At 28.4% G+C, this 15,591-nt stretch overlaps 2 protein-coding genes across 2 annotated transcripts; one reads left to right on the top strand and one right to left on the bottom strand.

Annotated features, from left to right (window-relative positions):
- Positions 1–1,629: 1,629 nt before the first annotated feature.
- LOC145749340 (structural maintenance of chromosomes protein 3-like) lies at positions 1,630–13,303 on the bottom strand. Its single transcript, XM_082565087.1, has 30 exons — positions 13,193–13,303; positions 12,605–12,719; positions 12,178–12,245; positions 11,843–11,914; positions 11,426–11,505; positions 11,254–11,332; positions 10,947–11,057; positions 10,474–10,656; positions 10,163–10,345; positions 9,652–9,836; positions 9,342–9,555; positions 8,995–9,123; positions 8,441–8,515; positions 8,055–8,195; positions 7,050–7,178; positions 6,876–6,964; positions 6,620–6,711; positions 5,976–6,133; positions 5,549–5,692; positions 5,261–5,410; positions 4,873–4,989; positions 4,610–4,718; positions 4,394–4,536; positions 4,140–4,244; positions 3,639–3,774; positions 3,432–3,508; positions 3,117–3,290; positions 2,585–2,748; positions 2,331–2,451; positions 1,630–1,973 (listed from the first exon to the last, which is right to left on the bottom strand). The coding sequence occupies exons 1-30, from the start codon at positions 13,205–13,207 to the stop codon at positions 1,902–1,904; spliced, it is 3,630 nt and encodes a 1,209-aa protein (XP_082421213.1). The 5' UTR covers positions 13,208–13,303; the 3' UTR covers positions 1,630–1,901.
- Positions 13,304–13,737: 434 nt separating this feature from the next.
- On the top strand, positions 13,738–15,251 carry LOC145750409 (glutamine amidotransferase-like class 1 domain-containing protein 1). Its single transcript, XM_082566444.1, has 5 exons — positions 13,738–13,856; positions 13,937–14,013; positions 14,149–14,362; positions 14,461–14,649; positions 14,885–15,251. The coding sequence occupies exons 1-5, from the start codon at positions 13,805–13,807 to the stop codon at positions 14,998–15,000; spliced, it is 648 nt and encodes a 215-aa protein (XP_082422570.1). The 5' UTR covers positions 13,738–13,804; the 3' UTR covers positions 15,001–15,251.
- The last annotated feature ends 340 nt before the right edge of the window (positions 15,252–15,591 follow it).

The raw sequence follows: 15,591 nt of genomic DNA, 5'->3' as shown, positions 1-15,591 counted from the left end.
AACAAACCTTTTAAAATATTTCAATGTCACTTAAGCATACTACTCACACCCTTATATGACATCTGCTGATTCTCACAATCTCATATTATGGTAAAAATAGTAGTCTACCAAATTTTTAAAGTTTTTTTTTTATTTCTTACTAATTTAAAATTTGAAGTCTAAAATTGTTATTATTTGTGTACACTTTCAATTTAAGCTACCTGCCTCAAGCAATTAAAATTATAATCCTTATATGTAATACACCTAATAATTAAGGCATTAAAACAAATTCAAATTTACATATTACAACTTTATATAAACTCCAAATAAATTGTCGAACATTTATTTTGTATAAAACTGTTTGCGTATTCAATATTACACTGCTAACAATTAAATAAAGTCCTTAAACAAGTAAATTACGGTTCTAATTCCTGGAACACAGTTACGTACACTTTAACTCTATTGACTAAAGTTAATGTTTGATGACACAAGAATCTTATGACAACAAAATCAATCATATATTGGTGAATAAACAAGTGCTTCTATTAAATAAACATACTAAAGATGTCGAAATACTGTTTTGTTTGCCATGTAACTTAATAAACAATTAAACCCATGTTGTTAATTAACTAATTAAAAATAATTATTAAATTCCAATTGCAATAAAAAGTAAATATATTCCTAACAACATACTAAATTTAAATAAGAGTAATAAAAAATATACATACAGCTTTTACCAAAAAAGTTACTTAAAAAAGTATTTTTAGCCGCTAAAATTTGAAACCATAAAATAAAATATATTTATTCATTGGTTCATAAATAACTAAATATTTATAAAATAATATTCTTTGACAAAACTTAAACATTAAGCTTATTAATTAAGATTATTATACAACCACATTTTTAAGAATAGTATAATTTTTAACCCTTAAAAACAAAATTTTTTTGATAAAAAAAAATTCTTGTTTAAAAATAAAGAAATAAAAATTTTTGAAAACATTTGGCTTACCAGAAATTGTTTGAATAGTAAAGTTAAGGAGCAAACCATTTGCAGATCCCATCCATTATTACAGCAGAGATGTAGAACTAAAAATGATTGAATTTGGGCTAATTACATTAAAAAGCATAAAAAATCACATTTATTTTAATCTAACAAAATAATGCTTAACAACCCTGACAATTGCTTAAATGCTTACTCCGTTTTTGACATATTATATTTACAAAATTTGTAAATTAAAATAACGAACTGACGGAGCAACTTTTTAAAACAAACTTTCTTACCTTTAAAGAACTAAATTTTCATTCTTTGAAGTAGATTTCGTGATGTTGTACTGCCCAGCACTGAGCTAGCCAAACAAAGTTTCAAAATGGCTGATCAAATAAATAAACTCGTAAAGTTGGAAAGTGTACACGTGCTTGTGAGGAAAATGATTTGCAACTTGTGTTGATGTTTAAAATAGTTCAACCAAAACCTTTTTGTTATTTTTTTAAAAACTTAAAATTAGAGTAAATAACTAACAATAGTTTTTCTTTAAATGAGGTCAAAATTTTAATAGTGAACAAGTTGAATTTAATTATTTCAACAGTTTTTTATTTTTTGCTGTTTGTTTATTTTACAAGCTTTGGTATATTAAATGATAATATTTACAATCCAAAATCCTCTTTTATTAAAAAATTTTTTTATAACAAACGATTGAAAAACTACATAACTAATTAACAACTGTTATTAACAATGCAACAACAAAATTTTTTTTAAATGTACAACCTAACATTTAACTTTAACCTTTTCATTTTAAGTAGAAAATTAAATTTTAACTTTGGCAGTGAAGTGGGTAATGGTTAAAGTAAATTATACGCGATTTTGAATCTTATAAATATATATATATATTGCGGGCAGCAATTTATCCTTAAAAATATTAAATTTATCTTCGAACTTGGTCGTCATCTACAAAACCCTTGGCTTCTGTAATCGTGATAGTTCGAACCATGGACACCTAAGTGCAAAAAATCAAATATTTATTTTCTACTTGATGTTATAGATCTCATGTTTTTTGTGATACAAAATTTAAAAATGTTTTTTGTGATATTTAAATATAACTGGCAGCGTGGTGTAGTGGTCAAAACACCTTGTTTTATACATAAAGTCCTGGATGCCCTAGTGTAAGGTGCTATAAACAGTAAGAACTCCTGATTAGACAACACTTAATCAGCATTTTAATTTTAAAGCAATTGTAATCTATAATATCTTAAACTACTAAAGGCAACTCAAGACTTGGTCAGGAGTGTTGCTCTATGTTTAGGTCATTAATTCGACCTTCCTACATCAAGTATAAATAAATTTTTAAGTTTACCTTGTTTCTGTAAATGACTCCATAAAATTTGTCAGCAGCTTGGAGCAGTTCAGGACGAAAAGTTGTCGTGATAAATTGAGTTGTGTTACTCAATTCCTTCAACATGTTTGCAACTGAAGTCCTGGAAATGTTAAATTAAGTTGTTAGTTATGCTAAAAAACATTTAACTAGTAGATGTAGTACAATACGTAATATACCACAAAAAATATTACCTTTCCATTACAAAAGCATGCCTATTTTAAATATATATTTACCTGTGATCAGGGTCTAGTGCTTGGTCGATTTCATCAAACAAATAAAATGGAGCAGGGTCACATTTCTGAATTGCAAATATAAGAGCAAGAGCTACTAGGGACTTCTGACCCCCAGACAGCTGCTGCATTTCTCTTGTTTCTGCAGCTTTGCCAGAAAAGGAAACCTAAAAACCAAAACACAGTTATTAAAGATAAAATATGTAACACGTTGTACATCATGTAAATACAATGAAGCTTAGTGGACAACATGGACTAGGACAAGTATTAGTTGCAACATGGGATAGAAAAAAAGTTGTGGCCATATTACTATAAATAAAATACTAACTGTAGGGATAAAATACTAACTGTGCAACTATTCACTAGTTCACTCTATGTAAAAAAAGTTTTACTGTCCATTTGTTACTTTTGTTTTTAACGTGTTTTTTAAATTAAATTTGACTTTTAAAATATTTTTTGATGTATAAATGTAAAATGGATTAATAAGGCAAAACGGTAACAATATGTCTTGCCAACCATAAAACCTTAACTTTACCTTAATTCCAATGCCAACAAACTGGCTAATACCAGTCAGTGAAGTAAGATCACTAGATTGTGTTGATTCAGAATCACCGGCAACATATTTATCAGTGTCCGCTCTTTTCATCACAAGAGTGGCTTTGCCTCCTGGCACCAGTTTCAAAAAAACTTCGCTAAAATTTTTTGACACCTTAAAAAAATAAATAAAAATTAATAAAAAATGCCATCACTAAAAAAACGTCAATAAATAAAACTTTTGGAATACAAAAAGAAAGATTAAAATCATATATTGTTTTAATATTTAATCAATTTTAAAACAACATTGTTTAACCTGTTGAAATGTAAGTTGTATGGCTTCATTTTTTTCATGTTCTAGATGTTCAATCAGATGAAAAATAGCTTCCTTTGCTAAATTTAAAAAAATAAATTAAAAGGAGCCCAACAATTTTTAAAATATACATAAATGGCAACAATTTTTTGTGGGTCGGTAAAAAAAAGAATTTGAATTTTCTTTCACAGAATATTGCTGAAAACTAACCTCTGTCAATCTCAGCCTTTCTTCCTAACAAGGTTCCTTTTTGTTCAGAGAAGGAGATAAATTGATCCAAAGCTTTTTTGTTAACGTGAGAATATTTCTTGAGTTCGTGATTGCATTCATCCAATCTTTTCATAAGCTGTTTAAGAAATCAAAGTTTAAAATTTTAACAAAAAAAAAAAAATTCCCTTTATTTAAATGCTGTCTAAAGTTTCTTTTTTGAGATCCAAATTAAAAATATGAATCGATTGTACTTTATAGTTCTTTGAAAAATTTTGCACTGAAACTACAATAGAGAATAGGAAAGCCCCTTGCGCAAGAATGATTAAAAAAGGGATTTAGCAAGGATTGTAAAGTAGGAAAGAGAACTGGCAAGAACGATGAGGTACAAGTGCCGTTCGAATACCGCAAAGTGCAAGTGATCCAAAAATAAGTAATAGGTAGTGAAGCAAAGTATTATGAGGGGCTTTAGTAAAAAATGACAAATCTTGAATAAAAATTAACCTGGCGATGACTGAGTCCTTGATATTTATCAAAAGCATCTGTTGGAAGTGAACCAAGATCTCGGATCTTCTTTAAACTTTCCTCCTTTTTCTTGATCAACATACTCTGTAAAAACATAAAAAAATTAATAAAAACAAAAAAAATTAAAAAAATATTTTAAGTTACAACACCATTTCATAATTTAGTTACCTTATTTTTTAAATGTTTAAAATGTTTTTTTAATATTATTTTATTAATTTTTAAAAATTGTTTACCTGTTTGTTTGTTGTTTTTTCCAATTCTCTCGCATCGTCAGAAATTTTTTCTCTCCATTCTCTCTCCTTTGCTCGATATTCTTCCACCTTTGAAGCAAGGCTTTGTTGGTCCTTCTCAAGACGCATTAACTCTTGTTCCAACTCTATTAACATTTGTCAAAAAATTTTTTTTAAATTGCCTATAACATTCTAATAAAACAACAAGTTTTGTTTTACCATTTAATCTGCTGTCAGTAATTAGCAGTTGTTCTTCTTTTATTTTGTAATCACTTTTACTTTGTTCTAACTTTTGTTTACGCGTATCCACTGATAACTCCTGCATTTCCTGAAACACAAAATTTAAACTTTTATATTTGATGTTTTATTAGTAAGTTTAACATACTAAAAAACTTTATCATTTTAAAAGATTTGCCATAAATGTGAGCTACATACTTTAAAAATTTTAATAAAACGGATCCACAACATAATGTATCTATTACCTGTTGTAACTGTTCACGTCTTCGGATCAAATTGTCCGTTAGTTGAGTTTCCAACATCGTTTTCTTACTTTCCAATCTAACTCGTTGTTGTACAGCCTCCTTGTGGGTCGTGGTTAACTACAAAAAACATGAATTTGAGTTTTTTTTTTTTTTTGAAAATTTTATGCAAAAAAACTTTAATGAAAAATGAAGTTAAAAATGTTAATTAAAATAGTTTGCACCTTTTTCCTAAAAAAAAATAAAACAATCCTTTAAAAAAACACAAAATATTAGCTTAAAAATAATATTTATTTTTTTTTTCATTTTTAACTTAAAAATGTTTAATTATCAACTGAAAAATTGTTTTTTTAAATAATTTTTCGGAGGTTAAGTGACTCCATATATTTACTTGTTTAATTTCATCGTTAAGTCGATCAACTTCATGCTGATCATCACTTGAAAGTTGAGCCAACAAATCTGTTCCCATTTCCTCTTCCAGGGAGCTTTTCGTAGATGTTAGCTCCTCACAATGACTCTGCAAACTCGCTAGAGATTTCTCCTGAAATTCCAAAAAAAAATTTACTTAAAAATAAGGGCAACAAAATCATGATTTAAAAAAAAAAAAAAACTTTGAATTTAAGGTAAACTTAGTTTCTGTTTTTTATCTTGAAAAATATTTGTAATATAACTGGTTTACCTTGGGCTCTAAAGCTCTCTGCAATGCCTGCAACTGTTCCTTTAAGATTCTCAAATCCCCCTTTAATTTGTCATAAACATCTTTGTTTTGTTTGTTTCTGGTCTCTTGTTTTTGTAAGTTGTCCATAACAATAGTACTTTCAGCCTGTGAACAAAAAATATTAGATTTATGACCTTTACTAAAAAACTATATATACAGTGATTTATATGAATATTAAACACAAAATTTAAGAAATAGTAAAATAAAAAAGGGCAACCAAAATAATTTTATCAAAAAATTTGAAAATTTTTAGACAAATTTATGTATAAGCAAATGATTATTGCAACCATATAACAACAATCAATTTAATGACAAAATTCTTATGGGTAAAAATCCAGGCAATTAACTAGTATATTATTAAATTATGCTTAAATGTTATTTTAAAAACCTCCAATTGTTCCTGCTCTTTCTTGTTTTTGGCCAACTCATTTTGTTTCTCCATATATTGAGTATCAAGATCTTGTTTTCCGATATAAAGATCGAGTCTTGACTTTCTGTTATCAACATAACCACCTGTTAGTGCACCTCTACGCGATACTTGGTCACCTAAATTAAAAAGAAAAAAAAATTTAAATTTCTGAAATATTTGTCTGTGATAATATGCATACCTTTTTTAAGTCATGTAAATTTGAAATATATAAATATTTAAGATAATATTATTTACTGAGCTCCATTATGGGCAGCGTGGTGTAGTGGCACCGGCAGCGTGGTGTAGTGACACCGGCAGCGTAATGTAGTGGTAAAAACACTTGCTACACCACTATGAGATCGTGGGTTTAATCCCCACTGCTCTCATGCTGTACCGCCCTTGAGTAAGTCACTATAAACAATATGAACTTCTGCTGAGCCAGCACTCGATCAGCAGCATAAATACCGGGCAATTATAATCTATATAATATCTCCCAAAAAAGGCAACTCGAGACTGGGTCGGAGTAATTGATGTTACTCTATGTTTAGATCGCGCAATCACCCTTTCCACATTGAGGATAAAGATATAAAAATGATATACAATATTAACAAATACAAACTGACCTTCTAATGTTACACAATCAAGCTGATGAGCTCTTGCTAATTGTGTAGAAACCTCCATAGATCTGCATATCAGTGTTTTACCAAAAACATATCTGTAAATTGAATGCTAAATTAGTTAAACAGAACTTAAAATAAAAAGTATCCCAAAGCAGAAAACACTGAAAATGTAATAATAGCAAGGTCAAAATGTTAACAAAATTTAAGACTTTTTAAATGAGGGTCAAGTACAAAAAAACATTAAATTAATTGTACTTACTTCATAGCCACTTCATAATTTTCTCCATACTCCATTTTACTTATCATAGCAATAGCATCGTCAGTTTTCGGGTAATCAATTGGACGAGTCTAAAAAAAAATAATTAATTTTCAAAAACCCAAAATTTAAAGATTTTATTATTTTAAAATGGTTGTCAAGTTTTATTTATTTTACCTCTAGTTTGCTAATTGGAAGAAACGTAACTTCTCCAGGCAGTTTTTGCTTGTTCATCTCATTTAAGTAAATGGTTCCAATCTTATCAGTTGTTACAATGTGATTGTACAATTTTCCACCTGCGGTAACCTTAATAAAAAAAGTCCAAAAAATTTAAAAATCTAACATAACACATATATACTTATAAAAACCGGCAGCGTGGTGTAGTGGTAAGAACACTTGCTACACCACCATGAGGTCGTGGGTTTAATCCCCACTGCTCTCATGCTGTAGCGCCCTTGAGTAAAGCGCTATAAACGATATGAACTCCTGCTGAGCCAGCACTTAATCAGCAGCATAATTACCGGGCAATTGTAATATATAATATCCCAAACTGCTAAAGGCAACTCGAGACTGGGTCGAAGTAACAGTTGTTACTCTATGTTTAAGTTGCGCATTCGACTTTTCAACATCTAATAAAGATATAGGCTATACATAAAAAAAAAAAATAAGGGAGCTTAGTGAACAATTATGTATGTATGTCTAATTTGTATGCCTACTAAATAAATAAAAAAAAGCTGTTTGTGGTGTGTGTGTGAATTATAACAAACAAATATATATCAGTTAAAAGTTCTGAATATATTACGATAATTGAAATCCTGACCGTAATGGCTAGTTTTTGTAATGCAAATAAAGAACAAAAAAAATATTACAACTTAATGACATTTAGGCCCTTTTTAAAACAGAACATTATGATCTAACAATATCAGATGCAGTAGTTATATTAACACCTAATTTAAGTTTTATATTTGAGTCACGTACGTTGTCTGGCTTTAAACAAAACAACGTACAGTTTACCATAGAAAAGAATCCGTAATTCATAGATGATAATTCTCTTGCACCGTTATCCAGACGAGAGAATTTAGAAGAGCTGTGATGTAATTATAATTTGTCTAGAACCGGACAACATACGTGATCCAAATATTTTATACAGAGGCTAATGAAAAATTGAAAATATTACTACACCTCTACACATGTAAAAAAGTTCCTCGAGCATCGGAAATTTTCGATCAGCATCCCTTTATATCCATCAACTAAATCCATCCTTCCTCTCTGTCGAAACAATTCTCTCACTTTCTTTAAACTCTCAATTCCATTATAAGTTGCCTACAAAATTACAAAAAAATAAATTTTAACAAACAAACCTTTTTTTTATTTTAACTAAATTTTAATTCCTAGGGCAAACGCATTTTTTTGGCATTACAAACTGTTTGAAATCAACATTGTATAACACATATGACCAAGACCATAAACACAAAGTTTTTTTTAAAACACTGATAATGTGGCTGTAAAATTAAAAATAGTCAAAATTAAGTTTATGGGACAATCTGCAAATTAAAAGATAGTTTTACCTTTCCTATAAGAGAATTGAAAGTATGTTCCTTCGACTTTATTTCAGCAGAAATGCTGTCAATCTCTTGCTGGATCTAAAAACAAAAATCCGAACAAATTTTAAGTTGAGGTTTTCAAAAAATCCAAATTTAATAAGCAACGGCAAATTAGACCAGCAGCGTGGTGTAGTGGTAAGAATACTTGCTACACCACCATGAGGTCGTGAGTTCAATCCCCATAAATATCATGCTGTAGCGCCCTTGAGTAAGGTGCTATAAACGGTATGAACTCCTGCTGAGCCAGCACTTAATCAGCAGCATAATTATTAGGCAATTATAATCTATAATATGCCAAACTGCCACAGGCAACTTGAGACTGGGTTGGAGTAACTGATGTTACTCTATGTTTAAGTCGCGCATTCTACTTTCCCACATCGAGGATAAAGATATATACAAAAAAAAATTGCATAAAAATGATCCCTAATACATTTACAAAAAATTACAAAATAAAAATTTCATTTAAAAAAAGTTTGGCATTTAAAAAAAAATGAATGGACTTTATAGCTTATACTTACAACTGATTCAGTCTTCCATAATTTTTGTCTTTGGTTCTGAAGTTCATCTTTGTGCCTTTTCAGATTCATTGCCTCACGATTAAGTGAATCCATTTTCGTTTTATGCTCTTGGATTCCAACTGTTTTATCCTGTTAGGAAAAATACAATCTGAGTACAACAATGTAAATAAAATAAAAAATAAACGAGAGCCTAAAATTATAAAATAAAGGCTACTTTGTTATTTTTTATAGCAAAATTAATAAAACAAAAATATTAAAATCCCCAATTAATTTTACTTTCGATATGGTACTTAAATAAAAGTTAATTTTAAACTCAATTTTTTTTTTAAAAACTTTTTTTTTTCTACCGAGATTGAAGCTTCCAAGTTTTGATGATTGGTTTTGGTGATCGCAATTTCCTCTTGTAGATTTGTGATTTGCGTTTCCTTGTCTTTAATCCCCCGCTGAAGAGTCTTCAGCTCAGTGAGAATCCAACTGTCTCTGTCTTCTCTGTTTCTGAACTGAATATTCCTTCCTTGCTTGGCATACAGCTCTTTGCGACGTTGCTCTGACATTTTGAGTCTAAAAAAATCGAATTTTTTTTTTTAAATAGAAAAAAAATTTCTTTATAAAAAAAATTTTTTTTAATTTTTTTTTTTTTTTTTAAATTAATTTTACTTTCGTTCTGTGTCCTTTTCTTTTGTAACCATCTCCTCAAAAAGTGGAATAATCCGATCTTTCTCATCAGTTTTAACTTGGATTTTATCTTGTAACCCCTCCAGTTCACTCTGCATCTGATTAACAGATTGTTGATCCTGTTGTAATTCCTCTTCCAGATCCACACATGTTAACTCAAGATGAGCCTAAAAAAGTAAAAAGTAACGAAAATCTGAAAAAAACACTTTTTTTTATTTAGGTTTTTAAGCTTTAATAAAAATAATAAAAAAATTTACGATAAATTATATACATTGATGCAATGGAAAAAATTGACAAAAATCAATTTCATGATTTAAAACATGCCATAAATGGTAATGTTTACATAAAGATTTTGTAGTATAGTATACAGCATGGTCACCAAACCCATATATAAAGCATACACAAAAATCCCTTATTTGTAAATAATCGTTAAAAATATATAACTTAAAATATAATCAATTCTATTTAAAATTTTTTTGTTTTTTTAACAAACCTTGTTTTTAAATAGTTCCTGTCGGTCAGTAGAGCACTGATCTTTTTCCTCAGTGAGTTGACTGACTCTCGCATTTACTCGCGAAAGTTGCTTCTGAAAATCCTTGGTTTTAATCTGAGAGTCCTCCTGTTGAGTCCGAAGATGTTTGGTTTGATGCGAGTTGTTCTCACGCTTATTGACGAGCTAAAATAAAAACAAAATTAAATAAAATAATTTAGAAAAAAAAATTTTAAATCACAAATTTTTAAATTTTTTTTTGTATTGTTGTCTGTTTGTGCCTGTTTAATAAAATATGTTATAGTTATACATACCATGTCTAGCTTGTTTTTGGTTTCGTTAAGTTCCTGGTTGTGAATAGTATACTCCAATGCTCTCCTTGTTTTGTCCCAGTTTTGATATTGTGACAATTCCTCTTTTTCTTCTTGTAATGTCGATAACCTGCCCTCGATCAGTTCCAGAACCTCGACAATCTTGGAACGCTTACCGTCCACTTCCTTATAAAAAAAATTTAAAAATTAGAACATTGTTTTTTTAAAAGATAATAATTTCTAACCCTCTTGTAGTCATCTAAAAAGCGATTTAAAACAGGCCCCTTTCGATAACATGTTCCCTTCGGTAATAGAATTATTAAATGTTTTTTAGCCAAGCTGTTTTTGGTAATATGGCATTTGGCAATATAGTTTTTGCTACAATGACAATAATATATAAACAAAAATTTTTTTTTGCTAATTTGAAAATACAAAGTTAACAAGATCCAGTGACAACAAATAAAATTTTTAGTTACAGCCATCAGTTGTTCACTGTGGGTCTTCTTTTCATCAAAGACTCGGGTTCCAGCAACTTCCCTGAGTAAATGCAACCTCTGACTATCTGGAGCAGTGGCCATTTGGTTAATCTATAATAAAAAAAAGTAAAACTGTTGTTAAGATAATAACAAAGGTAATATCTGGTAAAACAAATTGGTTAAAACATTTTTGTGATAATATTCAAGCAGTAATTTTGTAATTTGTCCCATCCAATTATGTTAAATATAATTTAGTTTTTTAAATGTCTTATTTTATTTTGTTATTGATCTAAGGATTAATAAATACCTTTCCCTGCTTAACTATGTAGTAAGGATTGCTTCTCGAAAAACCAGCAGACTCTAACATGTTAACCACATCGGTTTTCCTACAAAAATTCAATGTTTTTACAAATTTTTTTTTTTAATTTAATGTATTATTTTGTATTTTTTAATAATCTTTTTATTTAAATTTAACTTACGTAACCATTTTTTTGTCAAGAAAATACTGATCTTTTTTTGAACCAATTACTCTTCTCAAAGTCACCTCATCTTTTTCAATCTAAAATATAAAAAAACAAAATAATTTCCCCATTCGTTGATACATACTTTACCAGGATAATCTGTTATTAAAATTAACTTAATTATTCTGTTAATTAAACATCATTTTATGTTATTTTTTAATTTAGATCTTGTGTACCTAATAATTTGCAATTTAACTTATCATCTTTATGGTCCTGACCAAATTTTTTATTACTTTTATTTTTATAAATTTTGACTTCTTTATTTTTACAGTTCCCTTATTTATGGAAAAAGTACATATATTATTTTACATATGGGAAAAAAGGTTTTAAATGTTTAAAAATGTAAATTAGCCTTTTTATCATATAAGTACGAACCGGCAATCTAGTGTCACTGTTGTCAAATACAATTTCAACACACGCTGATATAACCCTGGCTCCAGTACCTTCCTAATTAAACAAAACATACAAGATAGTTACATTTTTTATTAAATATATATACATTTAAAAAAAAAAAAAGTCATCTTAAGATATTAGGGGTTTTAAAAATTTTTTTTAAATAATTTTAATCAAAATTTATTTAAATATATACACAATTTTTTATAAAATTAAAACTAATATAATTTGACTATTATTTAGTTTAAATGTAAGTTAACTTAATAAAATATATATAATCTAAAAAACTTAATTTTTATTATTTCAATAATCCTTACATGAAGTAGTTGTTGCCTTTGCTCAGCTCTCAAATTGTTATATTCATCACTCAGTACAAACTGTATCGCTAAAATTAAAAAATATTAACACAATAAATAAAAATTATCACTTTTTAAAAAAATGACTAAATACTTAATTTTAATTTATAGTAGGCCTATATATGTATGGTTTGACCCCCGCTGTTCATGTTGTAGGGCCTTAAGTATGGCACTAAAACAGTATAAACTCCTGCTTAGCCAATACTTAGTTAGCAACTTATAATTACCGAAAATTTATAATTAATAATATCCTAAACTTCCAAAGACAACTCGAGATGGTCAGGGTAACTGATGTTACTCTTTGTTTAGGTCTTGAAGTTGACTTTCCCACATCGAGGATAAATAAATATTTAAAAAACAAGTTTATATTAAAGTTTAATCTACAAACCACTGAAGAAATTGCTTTTTCCAGATCCATTTCGACCGACAATAATGTTGTGCTTCGGACTGAATGGCTCAATTTCAGTGGAATCTCGATAACTCCGAAATCCTTGTATGCTTACCTTAAACCAAAAAAAAAATAGGTTTTATATATATCTTTATCCTCGATGTGGAAAAGTCGAATGCGTGACTTAAACATAAAGTAACGTCAGTTACTCCGACCCAGTCTCGAGTTGCCTGTGGCAGTTTAGGATATTAAAAATTATAATTGCCCGATAATTATGCTGTTGATCTCAGCAGAAGTTCATACTGTTTATAGCGCCTTACTCAAGGGCGCTACAGCATGAGGGCAGTGGGAATTTAAACCACAACCTCATGCTGTCATGTGTTGTTCAAGCCAAAAACTAAAACTTAAATAAAAATATATTGAAATTTTTGGGTTTATTGTATAATCGTTATATTTTACTAATGAACAGTCATACATTTGTACATTGTAAAGTAATTTATAATTTAGCCAGAAATACAATTCTTATTAGGCAAATTGGATTAAAAAATTTGCAAAACAAAGTAAATTAATTACTTGAAACATTCTTACCCTTTTAATATGCATATTGGTCAGCAGTACAAGTAAGTTATTTTCTGTCTGTTAAAACATTCGTATCTGCGTAAACCTATGAGTTACTATTTAACCTAGATTCTTAAGCTTGAAATTAACGCAGAATAAATTTATTTGTTTTGTTAAAGAAAGAAACTGGATAATGACAAAATGTTTATACACTTTATAAAAACATTTATCTAATAGTACAAGCCTAAGCCTGCAAACGTTATACATTTACATTTGTTATCTTCTTTTTTATTAAACATAAGTCGAACAACAATGCAAAAATTTCAGAAATTTTAGAAAAAAATTATTTGGCGGGCAACCATATAAATACAGTGTTGACGCGCAAAAATTAAATCTGCACAACAAAAAAATAATAATAAAAAACAACGACTTTTAATATATTGAGTTAAGTTTTAATTCATTAAAAATTAAAAAGAAATAAATATATTTACTTAAATTATTTAATTAAACCGAATGTAAAATTAATAATTAAATATTATTGATTTACTTTTGCAATGGGTAATTCCCAATCCGAAGAATAATTTAGTATAAACAACTTTACTAAATTTTAATTTTTTCTAAAGAACTAAATAATATCTTAATATGGAAGGTCGAAAACCAACATGTCTTATAATATGCAGCAGTCACACTGAAGGTAAACTTTTTACAATTGATTTACTTCAATTAACCTACAAAAAACGCATTAATACTTTGACCATTGTACTTATATTACAGGTGTATGTGTTCAATCTTTTATTCATGCATTTACACTAACGAATTCTGCTTTTACAGTTTCAATTGCAACGCCAAAGGTAAACCAAACGTTTTAGAATTTTACTATGTTTAGGTAATAAATTTTAATTAATTTTTGTACAAAAACATATCAAATATTCCAAAATTGTTTAACTTGTAAACTTGATATTTCTATATGTCTTCTTTGTAAATAGGGCGTTCCCGTGGATTTTATGGACAGTGATGGTAAGAGTCGTCAGTGGATTTCAGATTTTCGGGCACATAGTCAATCGCCACCACTTAAATTAGAATCAGTTGATTCATCCAGATACAATGCTTTGTTAATACCAAGTTGCCCTGGTGCACTTTATGACCTTGCAAAGCACGATTCGTTAATGCACATTTTAAGAGATTTTACAATAAAACAAAGTAAAAAATTAATTTTTATTAAAACTGTATTTAAAATTTGTTTTTTTGCTGTTAGTCATTTAAGTAATTAACAATGCTATTTTAACCTTTTTGTTTAGAACCAATCTGTGCAGTTGGATTTGGAGCGGTCGCCTTAAACTCTGGTATGTTTCAAAACAATGATTGGTGTTTTAAAGGGTACAGCTTAACAGGACCCAGTGTCCGTAAAATGGTCCAAAGAAAGGATTTTAAAACGATGCCAGTTATTTTTGAAGATTTTGCAAAAGATCATTTAGCATCTTATACAGGCAAGACATTTTTAATTTAACAAATTAAGCTTTTTTCAAATGAAAAAAATTTGACCATTAACAGCTAAAAACCTACAAAATTGAGGCTTTAGTTTACTAGTTAAAATACAAAGTTTGAGCAAGGTTAAATATTATCTAAGGGATAAGTAATCCGAAATTTAAGTTCTGTTTAATAATATGTAGGACCCAAAAACAAGTTTTATTTAAATTAAATATGGTTAACATTTGTTTTTAGCAAGCGAACTGGACAAGATTCATGTTGTTATTGATCGACATCTTATAACTGGGCAAAATTCACAATCAACCCTAACAGCTGTTCAAAATCTTATTCTTGTATCTAATAATGGATAACCCATTTATTAGTAAATTTAACCCAATTTCTGAGTAATACATTTAAAATGCTTTTAAATGTGATAGGCCTATGTTATTTATATTGGGCTGTCTTATTAAACTAATTTTTAAAATTACAGAATATCTTAAACAAAATTATAACAATAAGTTTTTTTTTCATATGTAATGACCTTTTTAATCACCTTATATCTAATCCCCTATATCATTTGTGCAATGTAACGAAATCATAATTTCAGCTATTTGTATGTTATCCTGACACTACTGTGTTTAGTTGTAATGAAAATGATATTATTATATATCAAGAATGTGATACTTGAACATTAAATAAAACATATGACCTCATTTTTTGTTAGTTTAAATTGTCTGTTTTTCAACTCTTATTAGTATTAGCTCTTGTTTAAGTTAGTTGAATAAAATAAAATACACATAAGATACCAAATGACTTTGTTTTGAAAATAATAGCAATTTGCAGACAATACCTGTTAGAATTTAATTAGACGCATAGTAAATTGAATCTGGGTTAAGTCAATTGGTTGTTATTAAACTAGTTTGACTACAGCTTAAGTTTTAAATTAAGTAAATCAACTCATC

The sequence above is a fragment of the Corella eumyota genome, chromosome 4 (genome assembly GCF_963082875.1).
Source record: "Corella eumyota chromosome 4, kaCorEumy4.1, whole genome shotgun sequence".
Lineage (NCBI taxonomy): Eukaryota > Metazoa > Chordata > Ascidiacea > Phlebobranchia > Corellidae > Corella > Corella eumyota.
The sequence above is the reverse complement of the archived record's forward strand: the minus strand, read 5'-3'. Positions and strand labels throughout refer to the sequence as shown.

Excerpts from the sequence above, each read along its gene's own strand:
- LOC145749340 (XM_082565087.1), bottom strand. Across the intron at positions 10,346-10,473 it reads CCAAAAACAAGCTAGACATG|CTCGTCAATAAGCGTGAGAA; the intron begins GTATGTATAACT and ends TTTTTATTTTAG. Across the intron at positions 5,693-5,975 it reads AAGAGCAGGAACAATTGGAG|GCTGAAAGTACTATTGTTAT; the intron begins GTTTTTAAAATA and ends TTTTGTTCACAG.
- LOC145750409 (XM_082566444.1), top strand. The coding sequence starts at position 13,805 with ATGGAAGGTCGAAAACCAACATGTCTTATAATATGCAGCAGTCACACT. Across the intron at positions 14,363-14,460 it reads AGATTTTACAATAAAACAAA|AACCAATCTGTGCAGTTGGA; the intron begins GTAAAAAATTAA and ends CTTTTTGTTTAG. Across the intron at positions 14,650-14,884 it reads TCATTTAGCATCTTATACAG|CAAGCGAACTGGACAAGATT; the intron begins GCAAGACATTTT and ends ATTTGTTTTTAG.